The sequence below is a fragment of the Sapajus apella genome, unplaced genomic scaffold, assembly GCF_009761245.1.
Source record: "Sapajus apella isolate SASKATOON/1434 unplaced genomic scaffold, GSC_monkey_1.0 scaffold15, whole genome shotgun sequence".
In the NCBI taxonomy this organism is placed as follows: domain Eukaryota; kingdom Metazoa; phylum Chordata; class Mammalia; order Primates; family Cebidae; genus Sapajus; species Sapajus apella.
The window spans coordinates 12,457,272-12,477,918 of NW_022436955.1; the positions used below are offsets into that span (position 1 = coordinate 12,457,272).

The window sequence follows — 20,647 nt, forward strand, 5'->3', positions numbered from 1 at the left end:
GTTTGAACACAGCAGGTAAAGGAGGAAGTGTGGTGGTGGGTGTGTCTGGGGAGGGTCGTCGTCAGCCTATTATGTACCCTTTACTCCAAGTCCTGGAAATAAATACCAAATCTTTGCATAAAAAAAAAAAAAAAAAAAAAAGAAAAATGCAGGAGTTTTAATACTCCCTAAGAGTATGCCTAAAATGAGCCCGTATTTTATAAATTTGATAAAATTTTTTAATAAAAATACTGCAAGTATGAGGGGAGGGCAAAAAAATTTTTTTAATTAAAAATAAAAACACCTCCTGTTCAGCTCTGATACCTTTGTTACTGGGTATGTTAAACTAAGAAAACAATTCTGTTGAATCAGTGTTATTGAAGTAAGTTTATTTTTTGGCTTAAAGAAATTCCTGCTTTTTCTTTTTAGTTAATGTCATATTCCATGCAAAGAACTGGTATTTACTTCTTATAGTTTTTTTGTAGGTTCTGGATTTATTTCACTTTCAAGATAAATTGACAGCACGACAATTTCAGAGAGTTGCCACCACTACCTTTATAACTTTGTCAAGAGAACGCCCACAATTGGCAGCAAAGTATTTGCTCCAGCCAGTGTTAGCTCCTCTTCATCGATGTTTGAACACAGCAGGTAAAGGAGGAAGTGTGGTGGTGGGTGTGTCTCTGAAGGACCTTCTTCAGTATTTTATGTTTAAATGATTTAAATTTGTATTATTTCAGTGTCTTTAGTTTTTCTTCCCCTCCCCTTGACTTTCTATTTTCAGAAATTCACTTATAAGTTTCAAAATTATATATTGAACTACCCATATACAGATCACCTAGACTGAATAACTATTTACATTTTGGCCACATTTGTTTTATCTTTCTCTTTCTACACATATAAACGTATTTTTTTCTGAAGCATTTGAGATTTAGTTGCAGAGATCACAGCACTTCTTCCCTAAATACTTTAGTATGCATCTCCAAAGAAAAATGTCAGTCTCCTGCATAACCGCAATACAATTATCGCACTCAGGAAATTTAACACTGATACAATATGCTGTGATCTAATATACAAATTCCATTCAAACTTCTCTAATTATTTCAATAATTTCTTTTATAGCTACTTTTTTTTCAAAATCCAGAATTCAATCAAGAATCGTGGCTGGGTGCAGTGGCTTATGCTTATAATCTCAGCACTTTGGGAGGCTTAGGCAGGCAGATTCCTTGATATCAGGAGTTCAAGACCAGCCTGGGCAACATGGCAAAACCCCATCTTTACCAAAAAACAATATAAAAATTAGCCAGGCATGGTGGCAAGCACCTGTAACCCCAGCTATTTGGGAGGCTGAGGTGGGAGGATTGCTTGAGCCTGGAGGTTGAGGCTGCAATGAGCCATAATCATGCCTCTGTACTTCAGCCTGGGCAACAGAGTGAGACCTTTGCTCAAAATAATAATAATCTATAATAAAACTGTGTCTAAATAAATAGACTTCTTATAATACTTATAAAACATTTTTTTAATTTTAATATTTATTTATTTATTTATTTTATCCAGTCTCAGGTAGTCTGTTACAGCATAATTTTTATTTTTTATAGAGACAGGGTCTTCCTATGTTGTCCAGCGTGGTCTGAAACTCCTGGATTCAAGCAATCTTCCTGCCTCAGCCTCCCAAAGTGGTGGGATTGCTGAGGCGGGAGGATCGCTTGAGCCCAGAAGTTTGAGACCAGGCTGGGTAACATAATGAGACCCTATCTTTAGAAAAAATTTTAAAAATTAGCCGGGCATGGTGGTGCATGCCTGTATTCCCAGCTACTTGGGAAGCTGAAGTGGGAGGATCACTTGAGCCCAGGAGGTTGAGGCTGCAGTGAGCCATAATCACACAGTTCCACTCCAGAGCCTGGGTGACAGAGCAAGACCCTGTCTCAAATAAATAAATAAAATAAAACTATTTTAAAACTTTTTGAAGGCCGGCCGGGCGCGGTGGCTCAAGCCTGTAATCCCAGCACTTTGGAAGGCCGAGGCGGGCGGATCACGAGGTCAAGAGATCGAGACCATCCTGGCCAACATGGTGAAACCCTGTCTCTACTAAAAATACAAAAATTAGCTGGGCGCCGTGGCGTGCGCCTGTAGTCCCAGCTACTCGGGAGGCTGAGGCAGGAGAATTGCTTGAAACCGGGAGTCGGAGGTTGCAGTGAGCCGAGATTGTGCCACTGCACTCTTGCCTAGCGCCTGGCAACAGAATGAAACTCTGTCTCAAAAAAAAAAAAAAAAAAACAAACAACAACAACAACAAAAAAAAACTTTTTGAAGGAACATTTCCAAATACATGCTTATAGAGAATATATAATGAACTCCTATGTACCTAACACCTGGATATTAACTGTTAACTCTGCCATTTTTATTTCATCCAATCCCCAATTTTTCATTCAATAAGTTTAAAATGAAAATTCTAAGTAATAATGTGGTATAGGTTAATTGGCAATGTTGGTTTTTAAATAAATTTTTAAATAAAATAACAACACATGTTTATAATCAGTGGCATCGTAGATTCCATGAAATGTGTATGAATTGTATATTGTTCAATGGTAATTATGTCAGTTTTCTGATCTTAGCTATTACTCACTGAGCCATCTTTCTAGTAAAACTTTCTTCTTTAGGTTTAGTATGTTCTATTCAGTGAGGCACTAAATATGGGTAATTTTATGTTTTTTTCTCTAGAGATTCCAGAGAGTTACAGGGTACCAGGAACTATTTTGGTGACAGAAGAAGAACTTTGTAGATGCATTGAGGATGTGTTTAAGGTTGGTAATCTGAATAACTAATGTTTTTATTTATTTCTTATTTTAAAATTGTTTAAACTTTTTCTTTTTTTGTAGAGATGGGAGTCTCGCCACATTGCCCAGTCTGGTCTTGAACTCCTGGCCTCAAGTAATCTTCCCGCCTCAGCCTCTCAAAATGCTGGGATTATAGATGTGAGCCACTGCTCCCAGTCTTTTAAAATAATTTTGCCTTAAAGCATTGGAATGACTAATCTAAAGCTCCAGGCTGTCAGAATCTTTTCACTTTGAAAACAAGAAACTGACCTTTTTAAGTGAAAAAACTGATATATTTTTGAAACCCTGTTAATTACATCATTTATTCTAAATGTTGAAACAGTTTAGATTCTCTAAGCATGTCTTTTGAAGAAATTGACATGGGGCCGGCCATGGTGGCTCACACCTGTAATCCCAGCACTTTGGGAGGCCAAGGAGGGCTGATCACCTGAGGCCAGGAGTTCAAGACCAGCCTGGCCAACATGGTGAAACTCTGTCTCTACTAAAAAATACAAAAATTAGCTGGGCGTGGTGGTGTGTGCCTGTAATCCCAGCTACTTGGGAGGCTGAGGTAAAAGCTCCCTGCTTTTACCTGGTAGGCGGTGGCTGCAGTGAGCTAATACCATGTCACTGCACTCCAGCCTGGGGCATAGAGCGAGACTCTGTCTCCAAATAAAGGAAAAGAAATTAACAGGAGTGTTTTCAATAATGTAGCCTTCCTAAAAGTATATGACAATTGAATTTACTTTATAACTTTTGATAGTAATCACTGTCATAATGAATTAAGTCTGAAGAAATGATTCCTGTAGATGACTACCTAAATATATAACAAGAATGAAAACTTGCTTTCCCATTCATAGGGAGAAAAAAAAAATGAATGAAAACTAAGAATCTAAATTTTATGTTCTTTATTATCACAGTCTTACAAATATATATGGTATATGCTTTTGGGAAAAAATGAAGTTTATTGTATTATGGCTACATAGAATTGGGCTAAATATTCTTTAAAGTTTATTTTAGGCCCAGTGTGGTGGCTTATGCCCTTTAATTCCAGCACTTTGAGAGACCAAGGCAGGAGGATTACTTGAGGTTAGAAGTTCAAGACCAGCCAGGCCAATATAGTAAGACCCGATCTCTATAAAAAATAAAAATAATAAATAAATAAGGTTTATTTTAATAAATTTATAATAATATTTTACTATTGAAAACATGTACATTAGAAAACAGCTTTTAAAATTATATTTCATATAAAAGGTACAGTTGCTTTGGAAAATAGTTTGAGAATTCTTCAAAAAGTTAAACATGGAGTTATCGTATGACCCAGCAATTCCATTTCTAGGTATATACCCAAGGGAAATAAAAACACCTTCACACAAAAACCTGTACGTGAATTTGTAGTAGCATTATTCATAATAACCAAATAGTGATAATCCCAGCTATTTGGGAGGCTGAGGCCAGAGAATCGCAACTGTACTCCAGCCTGGGTGACAGAGCGAGACTCCATCTCAAAAAGAAAAAAAGAAGTTTGAATAAATTTTTAAATTTTAGTTAGGTTTTTAAAAAGTTTTCTTGAGACAATGTCTTGCTCTGTTGCCTAGGCTGGAGTACAGTAATAGTACAGTAGCTCACTGTAGCCTCAAACTTCTGGCCTCAAGCAACCTTCCCACCTTAGCTTCCCAAAGTGCTGGGATTACAGATATGAGCCATTGCACCCAACCCAAAAATTTAGTTTTTTATGAAATGGTTCAAACATTCAAAAGAATTATGAAAAATAAAACACTCATGCACCCAACACCCAACTTAAGAAGTTAATCATTACCAATTCTATTGAAATCCTCTATCTACACATCCGTGATCATATCTCCCTTCCTCCCCACCCAAAGAGAACCGCTATCTTGAATTTGTATTTATTCATGTAGTATCCTTAAGTGTAGTATTGTACATTATTTTATTCTGTTTTATTTTTCTTTTGAGTTGGAGTCTCACTCTGTCAACCAGGCTGGAGTGCAGTGGCACGATTTCAGCTCACTGCAACCTCTGCCTCATGGATTCAAGCGATTCTCCTACCTCAGCCTCCCAAGTAGCTTGGATTACAGGCATCCACCACACGCCTATCTAATTTTTGTATATTTAGTAGAGACGGGGTTTCACCGTGCTGGTCAGGCTGACCTTGAACTCCTGACCTCAGATAATCCACCCACTTTGGCCTCCCAAAGTGCTGAGATTATAGGCATGAGCCACCACACCAGGCTTATTGTATTCTACTTTTGAGATGGGGTCTTACTCTGCTGCTGAGGCTGGAATGCCATGGTGCAATCATGGCTCACTGTAGCCTTGAACTCCTGGGCTCAAGCAATCTTCCCCTGTCTCTACTAAAAATACAAAAAATCAGCTGGGCCTGGTGGCGCGTGCCTGTAATCCCAGCTACTCAGGAGGCTGAGGCAGGAGAATTGCCTGAAGCCAGGAGGCGGAGGTTGCTATGAGCCGAGATCGTGCCATTGCACTCCAGCCTGGGTAACAAGAGCGAAACTCCGTCTCAAAAAAAAGCAATCTCCCTACCTCAGCCTCCCAAGTAGCTGGAATTATCGGCACACACAGCTAATTTTTAAAATTTTTTTTGTATAGATGTAGTCTCACAATGTTGCCCAGGCTAATGATTTTAAATTTTATCTGAATGGCATCATAATACATATAACTGTAATTCATTCATTTTCACTGCTAGATTTTATTCCATTGTATGCCTGTATTACCACTTGCTTGTTCTTTTTTTTTTTTTGAGACGGAGTTTCGCTCTTGTTACCCAGGCTGGAGTGCAATGGCGCGATCTCGGCTCACCGCAACCTCCGCCTCCTGGGTTCAGGCAATTCTCCTGCCTCAGCCTCCTGAGCAGCTGGGACTACAGGCACGCGCCACCATGCCCAGCTAATTTTTTGTATTTTTAGTAGAGACGGGGTTTCACCATGTTGACCAGGATGGTCTCGATCTCTTGACCTCATGATCCACCCGTCTCGGCCTCCCAAAGTGCTGGGATTACAGGCTTGAGCCACCGCGCCCGGCCCACTTGCTTGTTCTTTTATTGACAGACATTTGAGTTGTTTCCAGGGAATTTCCACCAAATTTCTCTTGGGTACATTTTGATTTTAATTAGAATTTCTATTATTACTGGTGAGGTTGAACATAATTTTTGTGTTTTTGGTTGGTTCATATTTTTTCTTCTGTAAATTACTGATTCAAGTATTTGCCGATTTTCAAAACTGGGTTATTTGCTTCTTTAAACATTTCTAGAGTTAAGTCGGTTTTTTGTTTTTTTTTTTTTTTGAGACGGAATCTCACTCTGTCGCCCAGGCTGGAGTGCAGTGGCACGATCTCAACTCACTGCAACCTCTGCCTCCTGGGTTCAAGCCCTTCTCCTGCCTCAGCCTCCTGAGCAGCTGGGACTATAGGCACGTGCCACCATGCCCAGCTAATTTTTGGTATTTTTAGTAGAGATGGGATTTCATTGTGTTAGCCGGGATGGTCTCAATCTCCTGATCTTGTGATCTGCCCGCCTCGGCCTTCCAAAGTGCTGGGATTACATGTGTGGGCCACCACGCCAAGTCTTGTTTTTTTTTTTTGTTTTTTTTTTTTTGTTTTTTTTTTTCCAATAAACTGGTTCATTGAAGTATACTTTAAATATCGTAAAATCATTTATATTAAATATATAGTTCAGTGAATTTTAGTAAATTTACAGATTTGTGAAACCATCACCAATATATAATTTTAGAACATTTCCTTCATCAAAAGATCCCTTGTGCCATTTGTAATTGCTCCCTATCCTACCTCTAGCTCCAGGCAACCATTAATCCATTCTCTACCTCTATGGATTTGCCTTTTTGTGGATACTTCATATAAGGGAATTATGCAATATGTGTTCTTTTGTGTCTGGCTTCAGTCACTTAGAATAGTGTTTTGTTGTTGTTGTTGTTGTTGTTGTTATTGAGAAGAAGTCTTGCTCTGTCACCCAGGCTGGAGTACAATGGCACAATCTCGGCTCACTGCAACCTCCACCTCCTGGGTTCGAGTGATTCTTATGCCTCAGCCTCCTGAGTAGCTGGGATTACAGGCGCATGCCACCATACCTAGCTAATTATATTGTATTTTTAGTAGAGGGGGTTTTTGCCATATTGGCCAGGTTAGTCTCAAACTCCTGACCTCATGATCCACATGTCTCAGCCTCCCAAAGTGTTGGGATTACAGACATGAGCCACTTAAAAACACCATAGTATTTTTAAGTCTCATCCATGTTGTTGGAAATACCAGTTTCTTGCTGCCTTTATTGCTAAATACTATTTCATTGTATGAATAGTTCACATTTTGTTTATCTGTTCATCCCTTGATGGAAATTTAAATGGAAATTTTAAAAAATTACTTTATTGAGGCCGGGTGCGGTGGCTTACACCTATAATACTAGCACTTTGGGAGGCCAACATGGGCAGATCAGGAGGTCAGGGGTTCAAAACCAGCCAGACCAACATGGTGAAACCCTGTCTCTACTAAAAATACAAGAATTAGCCAGGCATGGTGGCACATGCCTGTAATCTCAGCTACTCAGGAGGCCAAAGCAGGAAAATCACTTGAACCCAGGAGGCAGAGGTTGCAGTCAGTCAAGATCACACCACTCTACTCCAGTGGGGTGACAGAGAGTCTCTTCTCTCTCAAAAAATAATAAAAATAAAGGGTATAGATCAATGGCTTTTATGTATAGTCATAGATTTGTACAACTATCATTACGATCAACTTTAGGACTTTTCATTCCCAAAAAAGAAAACCCCAGCCAGACACAGTGGCTCACGCCTGTAATCCCAGCACTTTGGGAGGCCAAAGCAGGAGGATCACCTGAAGTTGGGAGTTCGAGACCAGCCTGGCCAACATGACGAAATCCTGTCTCTACTAAAAATACAAAAATTAGCTGGACGTGTTGGCGCATGCCTGTTATCCCAGCTCCTGGGGAGGCTGAGGCAGGAGAATCACCTGGACGTGGGAAGCGGAGGTTGCAGTGAGCCGAGATCACACCACTATTCTCCAGCCTGGGTGACAAGAATGAAACTCCATCTCACAAAAAATAAAAACAAAAAGAAACCCCTTCACCACTTAGCCATCACTCCCAAATCTCTCCACCACCAATCACCCATCCCCTATACATAGGCAACCATTAATCTATATTCTCTCTCTCAAGATTTGCCTATTCTGTATGTTTCATATAAATGGAATTGTAGAATATGTTTTTTTTTTTTTGTAATTGGCTTCTTTCACTTAGCATATTATAACATGGCACCATACTTAATTTCTTTTCATTGCCAAATGGTAATGTCTTGTATTAACATGTCTCATTTTATTTATCTATTAATCAGTGAATCGACATTTAGGTTGCTTCTGTAATAGCCACAATAACATTTTGGCTATTATGAATAATGCTGCTATGGACATTCATGTATAAATTATTGTGTATATTTATGTTTTCATTTCTCTTGGGTATATACCTAGGAATAGAATTGCTGGATTACGTAGTAACTCCATGTTTAACTGTTTGAGGCACTTCTAGACTGTTGTCCAATGTGACCGCACCATTTTACATTCCCATCAGCAGTATATGAGGGTATAAAGTGAAACACATTCTTTCAGATAAGAAGGCAGATGCTTTTGTTTTGTTTTAAGCTTTCTGCATGATATTAATAGATTCATAGGTAGGAAATGCAAACTCATTCTCCACAGCACTCGCTTCATTTTTATTAATTATTATTATTTTTGAGAGAGAGTCCCTCTGTTGCCCAGGCTGGAGTGCAGTGGTGGAATGATCTTGGCGCACTACAACCTCCACCTCTTAGGTTCAAGCAGCTCTCCTGCTTCAGCCTCCCAATTTTCTGGGATTACAGGCACCTACCACCACGCCCAGCTAATTTTTATATTTTTAGGAGGGACAGGGTTTCACTATGTTTGCCAGGCTGGTCTCAAACTCCTGAACTCATGCGATCTGCCTGCCTTGGCCTGCCGAACTGCTGGGATTACAGGTGTGAGCTGCTGTGCCCGACCTCACTGACTTTATTTCTAAAGTGTAATGTTTACTACCCTTTTTATTTAATTTCACTGTTTTTAAAAATGGAGTCTACCATTTAAGGGTTGACCTGGCACACAAATATGGAATCAAATTCCTCAGAGATTAAAAGATGACATGGTGACTATGTGAATATCATGCTGTTTTTATTTTTTAATACCTCATGAATAGACTCCTGAAAAGAGGGATCTTCTATCCTGTTCTGAATATTAGTAGGCAAAGACTTTTCACATTATGGAGAGGTAAGAAATTATTAGTGCAGTCTAGAAGGATGATGTTCTAAATTAGAGAACAGTGGCCCACTAACTTTCAGAAAGACTATGTCCCCTCCAAGAAATAGCATGATGAAAAACTGCTAGGTGGTTGGGTTTGAAGTGTTGGAAAGACTTGAAAGTACTGGCAGGATAGGGGGTAAGACTAATTGTGACTAAATTTTGGTGCAAACCCCTAATAGTATGCCTTGGAAGTCAGTAAACTTAGAGGGAGGAAAAAAAAGCAAATAGATAATTTCTTTCTAGCAAGGGAGTTATCCTCTAAAAAAACAGAGAGATCTGGAAATGATGAATCCTGCCATTTCTCCTCTCCTTGGTCTCCAAAAAGGAGGGAGGAAACCTGCATAGTTTGGTCAACAGTTTGGTGAATTTAAAGCCTCCTGGAGAGGCAAGCAAACCATTAGTTTTCTGTAGACACTTGATTATGCACCAAGAATTGGGACTGTCGTGAAACCAATAGGGGTGGAGGGGTAATTATTCTCTCTGCAAGGTTTTGGCAGCCCAGCTGCAGTGGAAAAACAGGAAATGTGTATGTTGGAGGAAAATGGTAAACACTGGGTAAAATTTAACAACAAAGGATGTGTTGTCTCTATTAACTTTCTGCTAATACTAAATTATAGGGTACAGCTCAAAGGCAGGAAATAAGGAAAATATTGTGGATGGGTATATTGATCCAGCAGCTCACTAGGAAACATGGAGGATAGCAAGAGAGTGTTTAATTTTAGACAAGCATTTGGGAACATTTCCAGCTCGTGCGCTCTCTCTCTCTCTCTCTCTCTCTTTATTCTTTTTAACAGATTTATTAAGATAAAAATTCATGTAGCATACAGTCCACTCATTTCAAGTGTACAGCTGTGTTTTTTAGTATGTTCATAGAGTTTTGCAACCATTTTCAGTCTAATTTTAGAACATTTTTGTTCCCGTTAAAAAGAAACCCATATCCATTAGCTGTCATTCTCCATTCTCCCACTCTGCTCATAGCCTTAGGCAACCACTAATCTATTTTCTGTCTCTATAGATTTGCCTATTCTGGACATTTCTTATCAATGAAATCATAAAATTTATGGTCTTTTGTGATTGGCTTCTTTCAAGTCTAGTCAGATGAAGCAATAAGAGTAGAAAAGGATCAACGAAATCTGTAACTGGTTGTGATTAATTAATTGTAAATACCACTGCACTGGAACATGATATTTTTAAGGTTCATTTGTATTGCAGTATGAAGCAGTACTTCAGTCCTTTTTATTGCTAAAAACTATGCCGTTATATGGATATACCACATTTTACTTATCCATTTATCCATTGATGGATATTTGGGTCATTTTCACCATTTGACTTTTATGAATAATGCTCCTATAAACATTGGTGTACACGATTAGTTTTTGTGTGAACCTACGTTATCATTTCTTTTGCCTACATACACCTTGGAGTGGAATGCTGGATCATGTCGTAACTGTATGTTTAACCTTTTGAGGACCTGTCGTAACTGTATGTTTAACCTTTTGAGGACCTGCCAAACTTTTCTGAAGCAGCTACACCATCTACATTCCCACCAGCAATATATGAGAGCTCCATTTTCTCTACATCTGACCAAAACGTGTTACCTGTCTTGCCTTTTTTATTATAGTCCTCCTAGTGGGAATAAAGTAGTATCTCATTGTCCTTTTGATTTATGTTTCCTAATGGCTAATGATATTGAACAGCTTTTCAAGTGCTTATTGGCTATTTTCGTGTCTTTGAAGAAATGTCTATTAAGACCCTTTGTCCATTTTTTTTTTTTTTTCTGAGATGGAGTCTTGCTCTGTCTCCCAGGTCAGAATGCAGTGGTGCGATCTCAGCTCACTGCAACAACCTCTGCCTCCCAGGTACAAGCGATTCTACTACCTCAGCCTCTCATGTAACTTGGATTACAGGCAGGTGCTACCACACCCAGCTAATTTATGTCTATTTTTAAGTTGGGTTATTGTCTTTTCATTATTGGTGAGTTGAGGGATGGGCTTCTGGCTTAAACAGGTCACTTCAGAGAAATCCTCCTCACTGATCTGTCTCTCCATACTTTTTTTTTTTTTTTTTTGGAAACAGTTTTGCTCTTGTTGCCTAGGCTGGAGTGCAATGACGCGATCTCGGCTCACTACAACCTCCACCTCCCAGGTTCAAGCGATTCTCCTGCCTCAGCCTCCCCAGTAGCTGGGATTACAGGCACCCGCCACCACGCCCAGGTCATTTTTTGTATCTTTTAATAGAGACGGGGTTTCACCATCTTGGCCAGGCTGGTCTCAAACTCCTGACCTCAGGTGATCTACCCGCTCCGGCCTCCCAAAGTGCTGGGATTACAGGTGTGAGCCACCGTGTCCCACCCATACTTATTTTATATTTTTTGAGATGGAGTCTTGCTCTGTCACCCAGGCTGGAGTGCAGTGGTACCATCTCAGTTCACTGCAAACTCTTCCTCCCAGGTTCAAGTGATTCCTTGCCTCAGCCTCCCAAGAAGCTGGGATTACAGGCGCCAGCTACCACACCTGGGTAGTTTTTGTATTTTTAGTAGAGGTGGGGTTTTGCTGTATTGCCCGGGCTGGTCTCCAACTCCTGACCTCAGGTGATCTGCCTGCCTCGGCCTCCCAAAGTGCTGTGATTACAGGCATGAGCCACCATGCTCAGCCCTTCCATACTTTTGATCCTTCTCTCCCCTCTTTCTGGAAGAGCAGTTTTTATAATCCCCAATCTGTTCTCATCTGAGTCTGGTGTCTTCCTTTGGAGTGTGGGTCTGTTTTATCTTGGTACCTCACTTGGCATTTTCACCTTGACAGCTCCTGTCAGGTCCATCATTGCTACCACCCACCCAGTCAGTGGCCACCCCAGAGGCTGTGCGCTAGCTGCAGAGCAGCCCGTGTCACCTTTATACACTATGCTGATCAGACTGGAGCTTATCTGATTTTTCTGATCATAGCAGAATTTGAAGTTAAAAAATAGAAGTTAGACTAAATAAGGCACAATGATAAGAGAATGCCAGCAGAGAGAAACAAAAAAGAACACCAAAAAACTACTCAAAAAGGGCATAAAAATTTGAAAAGCAAAGTTTGTTGGGGCTGGTATGTTCAGTATACTTTGTTTAAAAAAGGCAGGGATTGCATATTAGAAATAGTTCCTCCTAGGGTCGGGCACGGTGGCTCAAGCCTGTAATCCCAGCACTTTGGGAGGCCGAGGCTGACAGATCACCTGAGGTCAGGTGTTCAAGACCAGCCTGGCCAACATGGTGAAACCTCATCTCTATTAAAAATACAAAAAAATTAGCCTGGCATGGTGGCCTCAACTCTGAATGAAAATTGTATGGTGGGAATAGTTATGGGGGAGGCCTTTTTACTCTTGCATCCTTCACTCCAGCAGGGAGTAGAGCAGGTGGTTCTGATACCTCTGGAGGGCCAGATGGAAGGTTCCCCGCATGTAGTTGCATACATAGGTGCTGAATTGAATTGAAAACTTGGCATAGCCACCTGTACTTTATGTGCATAAATGGCTCTCACTTCTATATATGTACCTTATATCTGGTAAAATTATCTAAGACATAAAGGGGATATGCAGCTCAAAACATTTTAGTCCGGTGGTTCCCCATTCTCTCCTTCTGCTCTGAATGCCTGGGGCCTGATCCCTAGAATGCTTAAATTCATTTGTCCTCCCTTGTATGAGAAGGATTAAAAGGGTATTTCTTTGCCTAGAGGTGAAGGGAGGCCTAGATTGCACAGAGATCGGTTCTAGGTAGGACAATATAAGAGAGTTACAATTCCTTATTTGGACATTTTTTGCTCTTAAGAGGACTGGCGAGATTCTGAAATGGGGAAAATGTTTCCTTTTAGTATTCTTCACAGTACTTGCCTGACACTCTTCCTAAAAGCAGAAGAAATGTTAGGGTAGGAAAGACTAGGAGGCACTTAATTAGTTTATTTCCTACATTCTCATTTCCATTTTATCTCTCTGTTTCCAGATTCAGGGAATCTTGACTTTAATTATCCGAGTCTTTTCTCCATCTAATCTTAATGAATTTCTAATTACAGTTATTCTGTCAGATTGGGTATTTGACTCCTCTTTCTGAATTTTTAATTAGATTTGCAGAGTAAATTAGAATAATAGAATCTTAGAACTGGAAGGAACTTCAGAAATAATTTAGTATAACCTCTCACTTTCTAAATAGACTTTATTATTATTATTTTTTGAGACGGAGTTTTGCTGTGTCGCTCAGGCTGGAGTGCAGTAGTACGATCTCAGCTTATTGCAACCTCTGCCTCCTGGGTTCAAGTGATTCTCCTGCCTCAGCCTCTGAGTAGCTGGAATTACAGCGGGGATTACAGGCATGTGCCACCACGTCCAGCTAATTTTTGTATTTTTAGTAGAGGCAGGTCTTCACCATGTTGGCCGGGTTGGTCTTGAACTCCTGATCTCAAGTGATCTACCTCAGCCTCCAGAAATGTTGGGACTACAGGTATGAGCCACCACGCCTGGCCAATAGACTTTATTTTTTAAGAGCAGTTTTAGGTTTACAGAAAAATTAAGTGGAAAGTATAGGGAGTTCCCATATATCTGTCTCCAGACAGCCTGGTACATTTCTTACAATTGATGAACCCACATTAATGCTTTGGTATCATCCCAAGTCCATAGTTTACATTGGGGTTCACTTTTGGAGTTGTGTAGTCTATGAGTTTTGACAAATTAACCCCTCATTTTGTAGTAAAGAAAATAAAATCCAAAAGATTTTGTGAAGTGATTTGTTCCAAATCATACAGCAGGGGAGTGGCAGCAGGTCCAGGGACCAAGCTTTCCTTCTCTTTCACTCTCCTTTTCTGTGTTTAGAAAAGATCATGTTTGCACATGGTACAAATTTAGGAAGGACAAAAAACTTTTTAGTGAAAAGTTAGTCTCCATCTAACCTTGGTTCCTCCACTGGCAATCATTCTTTCTGGAAGTGTCCATGTGTAATTGAACTGTGACCTTGAATTACAAGCAAAAGAGCAAAAGAAGTATCCTTCAAGGTTGTGGGAATTGCAAATGTTAGCTTTTCTAAGTGCTTTGGTTCAGACTCTGTGGTATGGTTTAGCACCTTTGAGCCAGCCAGACCTAGGTTGGAATCCGGCTCCAAAGTTGACTGTCCATCTGACTTTAGGTAACTCATTTAACACTTAAGTTGTAGGGATGAAATAAGGTAACTTGGTGGGTTCATGGCATATTGTAGCACATAAGTGCTCAAAAAACTGTCAGTTCTCTTTTGGTTCAGGGAAACTTGTTTTTTAAAAAGACGATCTTATGCAATATGTTCTGAAAGCATGCACAGTGCAAAATACTTGCTATATTAGGTAACTTGCCTTGTTCTTTTTCCTCTCACAAGTCTTAATTACACTCAGCAAGTGCATTAGAAGTTCTGGAACACTACTATCAAAAAGATCACTGTAATGTTTTAGAAGGCTGTATTTGACTAGTTTAATCTTTAGGAGGTGTAAAATCAAGTTCCAGCCTGTACTGAATTTCAGTGTTAGGATTCAGTCAGCTTGATTCCGAATAGGCCCGTCATGTTTGTATTCCCACACATGTATATCCCTGTAAAAGATAAGCCCATAAGTTAAGAAAATATTTCCATTCACAATAGCATCAAAAATATAAAACATTCAGGAAGAAATCTAACATTTGTATGGAGTATGTATTTCACAAAATCATTTAACATAAATTATCTTAATTGGTCCTTATGCCAAAAGCTTGATGCCTACATTATAAATGAGAAAATGGAGACTAAGAGAGATTTAAATATCTTATCCATATTCACTCATTTAATACGTAATTTGGGGCAGTCACAAAGGTGACAGAGACAAAATTCACACCCAAGTTTCCTGACTACTGACTTCTCTGTGCTCTTTCAACTACTCTACAGTCATCTCTAAGGGATATGCTTAGCAGTGTTATGAAAGTTTATGAAATGAGAAATGGAGCACGTGGCCGGGTGCAGTGGCTCACGCCTGTAATCCCAGCACTTTGGGAGGCCAAGGTTGGTGGATCACTTGCGGTCAGGAGTTCAAGACCAGCCTGACCAATAGGGTGAAACCCTATCTCTACTGAAAATACAAAAATTAGGCCGGGTGCAGTGGCTCACGCCTATAACCCGAGCACTTTGGGAGGCCAAGGCAGGTGAATCACCTGAGGTCAGGAGTTCAAGAACAGCCTGGCCAGCATGGCAAAACCCTGTCTCTACTACCAAAAAAAAGAAAAAAAAAAAAAAAAAAAAGCCAGGAATGGTGGCAGGTGTTTCTAATCCCAGCTACTCGGGAGGCTGAGGCAGGAGAATTACTTGAACCTGGGAGGCAGAGGTTGCAGGGAGCTGAGATTGACCAGTGCACTCCAGCCTGAGCAACAGAGCAAGACTCCATCTTAGGGGGGAAAAAAAAAACACAAAGATTTTTGGGAGGCTGAGGTGGGTGGATGGATCACTTTAGGTCAGGAGTTGAAGATCAGCTTGGCCAACATGGTGAAACCTCATCTCTATTAAAAATACAAAAATTAGCCGGGTGTGGTTGCAGGCGCCGGTGATCCCAGCTACTTCAGAGACTGAGGTAGGAGAATCCCTTCTACCTGGGAGGGGAGGGGGTGTTTTTTATTTTGTTTGCTTTGAAATAGAAACACATGTTTATTCTTAATGTTTTTTACCATTTTGATTCCACCCAGTTTTTTCCTTCTTTCTCTTTTAAATTTCTAGCTAATCCTTCAAAAATTCCATCCTCCAGATATTGAAGTTAGATGCTGTACAAGCCAGTGTAAAGTCCAGCTTTGCTCAGTCTGCTCTCCCTTCCATGCCTGAAGTTCTTTGATTCTGCTCTGTTAGTTAGCACGGATGGAATCGCCTCTAGCTACAGTTTAAGAAAGGAAGGAAGGGCCGGGTGCGGTGGCTCAAGCCTGTAATCTCAGCACTTTGGGAGGCCGAGGCGGGTGGATCACGAGGTCAAGAGATCGAGACCATCCTGGTCAACATGGTGAAACCCTGTCTCTACTTAAAATACAAAAAATTAGCTGGGCATGGTGGCGCGTGCCTGTAATCCCAGCTACTCAGGAGGCTGAGGCAGGAGAATTGCCTGAACCCAGGAGGCGGAGGTTGCGGTGAGCCGAGATAGCGCCATTGCACTCCAGCCTGGGTAACAAGAGCGAAACTCCGTCTCAAAAAAAAAAAAAAAAAAAAAAAAAAAGGGAGGAAGGGAGGGAGAAGGGAATGGGAAAGGCAAGCGGGGAGGAGGGAGGAAAAGGAATGGAAAGGGGGAGGGAGGGAGGGAAAGGAAAGAGGGAAAGAAGAAGGAAAGGAGGGAGCAAGGGACGAAGGGAGAAAGGAAGGATGGGAGGAAGAGAAAGAAAAAGGAAATGCATAGGGCATTGTAACTTCCCCACAAAAATAGAGCTTTTGAGAAAATAAACAGCAGCCCACTTTGCTCATTTATTCTTTGATTCAAGTCACAAAACATTTATTAAGTATTTAATGAAAGCCAGACACTTTGCCAGACGCTTACAAATACAGAAGTGATTAAGAGCCAACTGCTGCCTTCAAGGAACTCCTAGTCAGGTAGACAGAGTTACAGCAGTGTGTGGGCCATAGCTAAGATCATCCTACCCCTTATTGCAGAGCAGCCCTCTAAGCTTAGATGAAGGATTGTAAGGCTTAACCGCAGACACCTCATATTTTAGCTGGCTGGATTTGCAAAAGAAAGCTGAGGTGCAGTCAGAAAGGAATGTGGAAATCCCCAGGCTGCCACTGGGGTTGTTGGTACCAGTCTGTATCCTTGTCTAATCTGTTTTCATTGATCCACATTGGCCTCTGACTTTGCCCTTCAGCTCTTCCTATATGTTATATTTGAAAAGCCACAGGTAAGTGGAGGTTCAACCTTTTTTGTTTTGTTTTTTGTTTTTTTGTTTTTTTTGAGACGAAGTCTCTCTGTCGCCCAGGCTGGAGTATAGTGGCATGATCCTAGCTCACTCCAACCTCTGCCTTCCAGGTTCAAGGGATTCTCCTGCCTGAGCCTCCGGAGTAGCTGGGAGGCTCCACCAGGAGGATGCGCCACCAACCACACCCTGCTAAGTTTTTGTATTTTTAGTAGAGACGGAGTTTCACCATGTTGGCCAGGCTGGTCTTGAACCCCTTACCTGAGGCGGCCTCCCAAAGTGTGGGGATTACAGGCATGAGCCACTGCGCCTGGCCGGGTTCAGCCTTTCTTCCAATCATCCTTTCACTTACCCCTACAGAGGCTTTTATCATACCACACAATTGAAAAGCTACCTTCAGAGTCTCCCCCTTCACTGCTTCAGCTTTCCCATATCTTGGTATTTTGTTTGGGGATCCCTAGTTGTAGAAATACCTAGAGTAACCAGAAAACCTTTCAGCTGAACACGATTTCACTCCTAAAGGGCCAACTTCAGGACTGATAGCATAACAGAAAGCATATGAGGAAGGGTTAGAAACTTGTTACATCTGGTCATGTTAAAGCTTCAGTTGTTTTGGATTTTTTTTTTTTTTTTTTTTTTTTTTGGAGGGGTGGTTGTTTTCAACGAGTCTCACTTCTTAATGATTGAGGTGCCAAAAGGAGTGAAGGATATGAGCAAACTTGCAGTCAAGTCAGAGAATCATAGATGAGATACAAAAGTGGTCTTACAGCTCCATTCATCCAACCTCATTTTACACGAAAGGAAGCAGACTCAGAGAAGTCCACTTAGATCCTTCATCTAAGCTTAGAGGGCTGCTCTGCAATAAGTGGTAGGATGATCTTAGCTATGGCGCACACACTACTGTAACTCTGTCTACCTGACTAGGAGTTCCTTGAAGGCAGTGGAAATATTTATAAATAACTCTATGTGAGACATACTCTGCTGTTATACTGTTAAAAAAGGAAACTTTTGCCAGGCACAGTGGCTCACGCCTGTAATCCCAATACTTTGGGAGCCTGAGGCAGGCAGATCAAGAGATAGAGGCCATCCTGGCCAACATGATGAAACCCCATCTCTACTAAAAATACAAAAAATCAGCTCAGTGTGGTGGCGCATGCCTGTGCTCCTAGCTACTCGGGAGGATGAGGCGGGAGAATCGCTTAAACCTAGGAGGCGAGGTTGCAGTGAGCTAAGATTGCGCCATTGCACTCCAGCCTGGCGAGAGAGTGAGATGCCACCTCAAAAAAAAATGAAAGGAAACTTTCAGTGATACGCTTCTTAGGAGCATTTTTATCATAGGTTGTTAAGTAGAAATAATACAAAAAACAATGAATGAGTGAATGAACAGTGGAAGAGTAAATATATGATAGGCTGATGGAGGAGGTAGAATTTGAGCTGGGTCAGTTTAATAAGCGCCATTGCATATCTTTCATCTCCAAAATCAGTCTGGTCATTAGGATGCATAGCAGTGCTTAAGGCAGATAAAATTAAAAATTAGATATTTTTATTATTTTTAAATGTCAATTATACAGTTTTGTGAAACTGATTTTGATTATTGATTTTTATTTTCAGATGGCTAGTCTAAAACTTTTTATGTAATTTTTATTTTACTTATTTATTTTTGAGACAGTGTCTCATTCTGTCACCCAGGCTGGAGTGCAGTAGCTGTGATCTCGGCTCACTGCAAGCTCCACCTCCTGGGTGCAAGCATTGATTCTCCTGCCTTAGCCTCTTGAGTACCTGGAATTATAGGCCCACCTCACCACATGGGCTAATTTTTGTATTTTTAGTAGAGATAGGGTTTCATCATGTTGGTCAGGCTGGTCTCAAACTCTGGTACTCAAGTGATCCTCCCTCCTCAGCCCCCCTAAGTGGTGGGGTTACAGATATGAGCCACTATGCTCAGCCCAAAACTTTTATTTTTTATTTTAATTAATTTTTTAGAGGCAGAATCTTGCTCTGTTGCTTGGGCTAGAGTGCAATGGCTCACTGCAGCCTTGAACTCCTGGGCTCAAGAGATCCTCTTGCCTCAGCCTCCTGAGTAGCTGGGAGTATAGGCGTGCACCACCTTGGCCAGCTAATTTTTGCTTTTTGTAAAAATGAGGGTCTTGCTATGTTGCCCAGGCTGGTCTTGAACTCCTGGGCACAAGTGATCTTCCCACTTCAGCCTCAAAGTGCTGGGATTTTAGGCATGAGCCATGGCACCCAGCCCAAAACTTGTAAATGATACATGTACTTCCATCAGGGAAGCTTAAAGGGAGTTAGATTTTAGCTCAGTACAGAGGAAATTTACTATTAGTGTTGGAAAGAAGGTGACAATTGTGTATATATCAAGGAAAGGCCATTGACATTCTTTAAGATACTGTAGCAGCCTGGCCAACATGATGAAACTTCGTCTCTACTAAAATTAGCCAGGCATGGTGGCACATGCCTGTAGTCCCAGCTACTTGAGAGGCTGAGGTTGCAGTGAGCGAGCTGAGATCATGCCACCTGCACTCCAGCCTGGGTGACAGAGTGAGACTCCATCTCAAAAAAAACAAGATACATAGAAAACATTTATTTATCAGATTGAACCAAAAGGAAACCATAATTCTAAGTCTTCACTAAAAAAAAAAAAAAAAAAAAAAAAAAAAAAGTCCTATTTCTCTGTTTCTATCTGTGAACTTGATAGATACTAGTTGGTAAATTGATAAGGGTTATTCTCTTTTTTTGGGACAGCTTCTTGCTCTGTTGCCCAGACTGGAATGCCATGGTGTGATCTTGGCTCACTACAACCTCTGCCTCCTGGGTTCAAGTGATTGTGCTGCCTCAGCATCCTGAGTAGCTGGGATTACAGGCGTGTACCACCATGCCCGGCTAATTTTTGTGTTTTTAGTAGAGATGGGGTTTCACCATGTTCGCCAGGCTGGTCTCAAAGTCCTGACCGCTTGCCTCCCAAAGTTCTGGGATTACAGACGTGAGCCGCTGCGCCCAGCCAGTAAGGGTTATTCTTAATTTTTCTTTCTTTCTGCATTCTCTTCCCCTCATCATTATCCATATAACCTGCTTTACTTTCTTCCTAGCACTTGTCACTACCTGGTATTATATAGTTGTTTCTTGCCTGTCTTTCCAATTAGAACGTTAGCTCCTTGAAGCAGATACGTTGTTCAGCACCATATCTGCAGAACTGCAAGTGTGGTAGCACAAAAATGGCACTCAGTACATATTTGTTGAACCTTTTTTAAAAAATAAGTAATATATATGTATAAATAGCTATACGTTATTTTCCAAATATAAAAGTCGTACTTGTTCCTTGTAAGAAGATACAGAAAAGTGTAAGGAAGAAGCAAAGAAAAAATAAGCGGAATTTTTTTTTTTTTTTAAACAGTGTTTCATTCTTGTTGCCCAGGCTGGAGCACAATGGTGTGATCTCTGCTCACTGCAACTTCCACCTCCTGGGTTCAAGCAATTCTCCTGCCTCAGCCTCCCAAGTAGCTCGGATCACAGATATGTGCCACCACGCTCAGCTAACTTTGTTTTTTTAGTAGAGACAGGGTGTCACCATGTTGGTCAGGCTG

At 40.9% G+C, this 20,647-nt stretch overlaps 1 protein-coding gene and 1 long non-coding RNA gene across 8 annotated transcripts in view; one reads left to right on the forward strand and one right to left on the reverse strand.

The window, feature by feature from the left end:
• TANGO6 (transport and golgi organization 6 homolog) overlaps nt 1-20,647 on the forward strand; it is a 253,736-nt gene that overhangs the window by 35,426 nt on the left and 197,663 nt on the right. For all 7 annotated transcript variants that reach the window (XM_032284269.1, XM_032284271.1, XM_032284272.1 and 4 more), the window contains 2 exons: nt 465-627; nt 2,698-2,780. In XM_032284269.1, the coding sequence (XP_032140160.1) occupies nt 465-627; nt 2,698-2,780 (246 nt within the window). The remainder of the gene's footprint in view (nt 1-464; nt 628-2,697; nt 2,781-20,647) is intronic.
• Nucleotides 10,565-10,767, reverse strand: LOC116555563. The gene is made up of 2 exons (XR_004270581.1): nt 10,663-10,767; nt 10,565-10,629 (listed from the first exon to the last, which is right to left on the reverse strand). It is a non-coding gene; the product is annotated as an uncharacterized LOC116555563 (long non-coding RNA).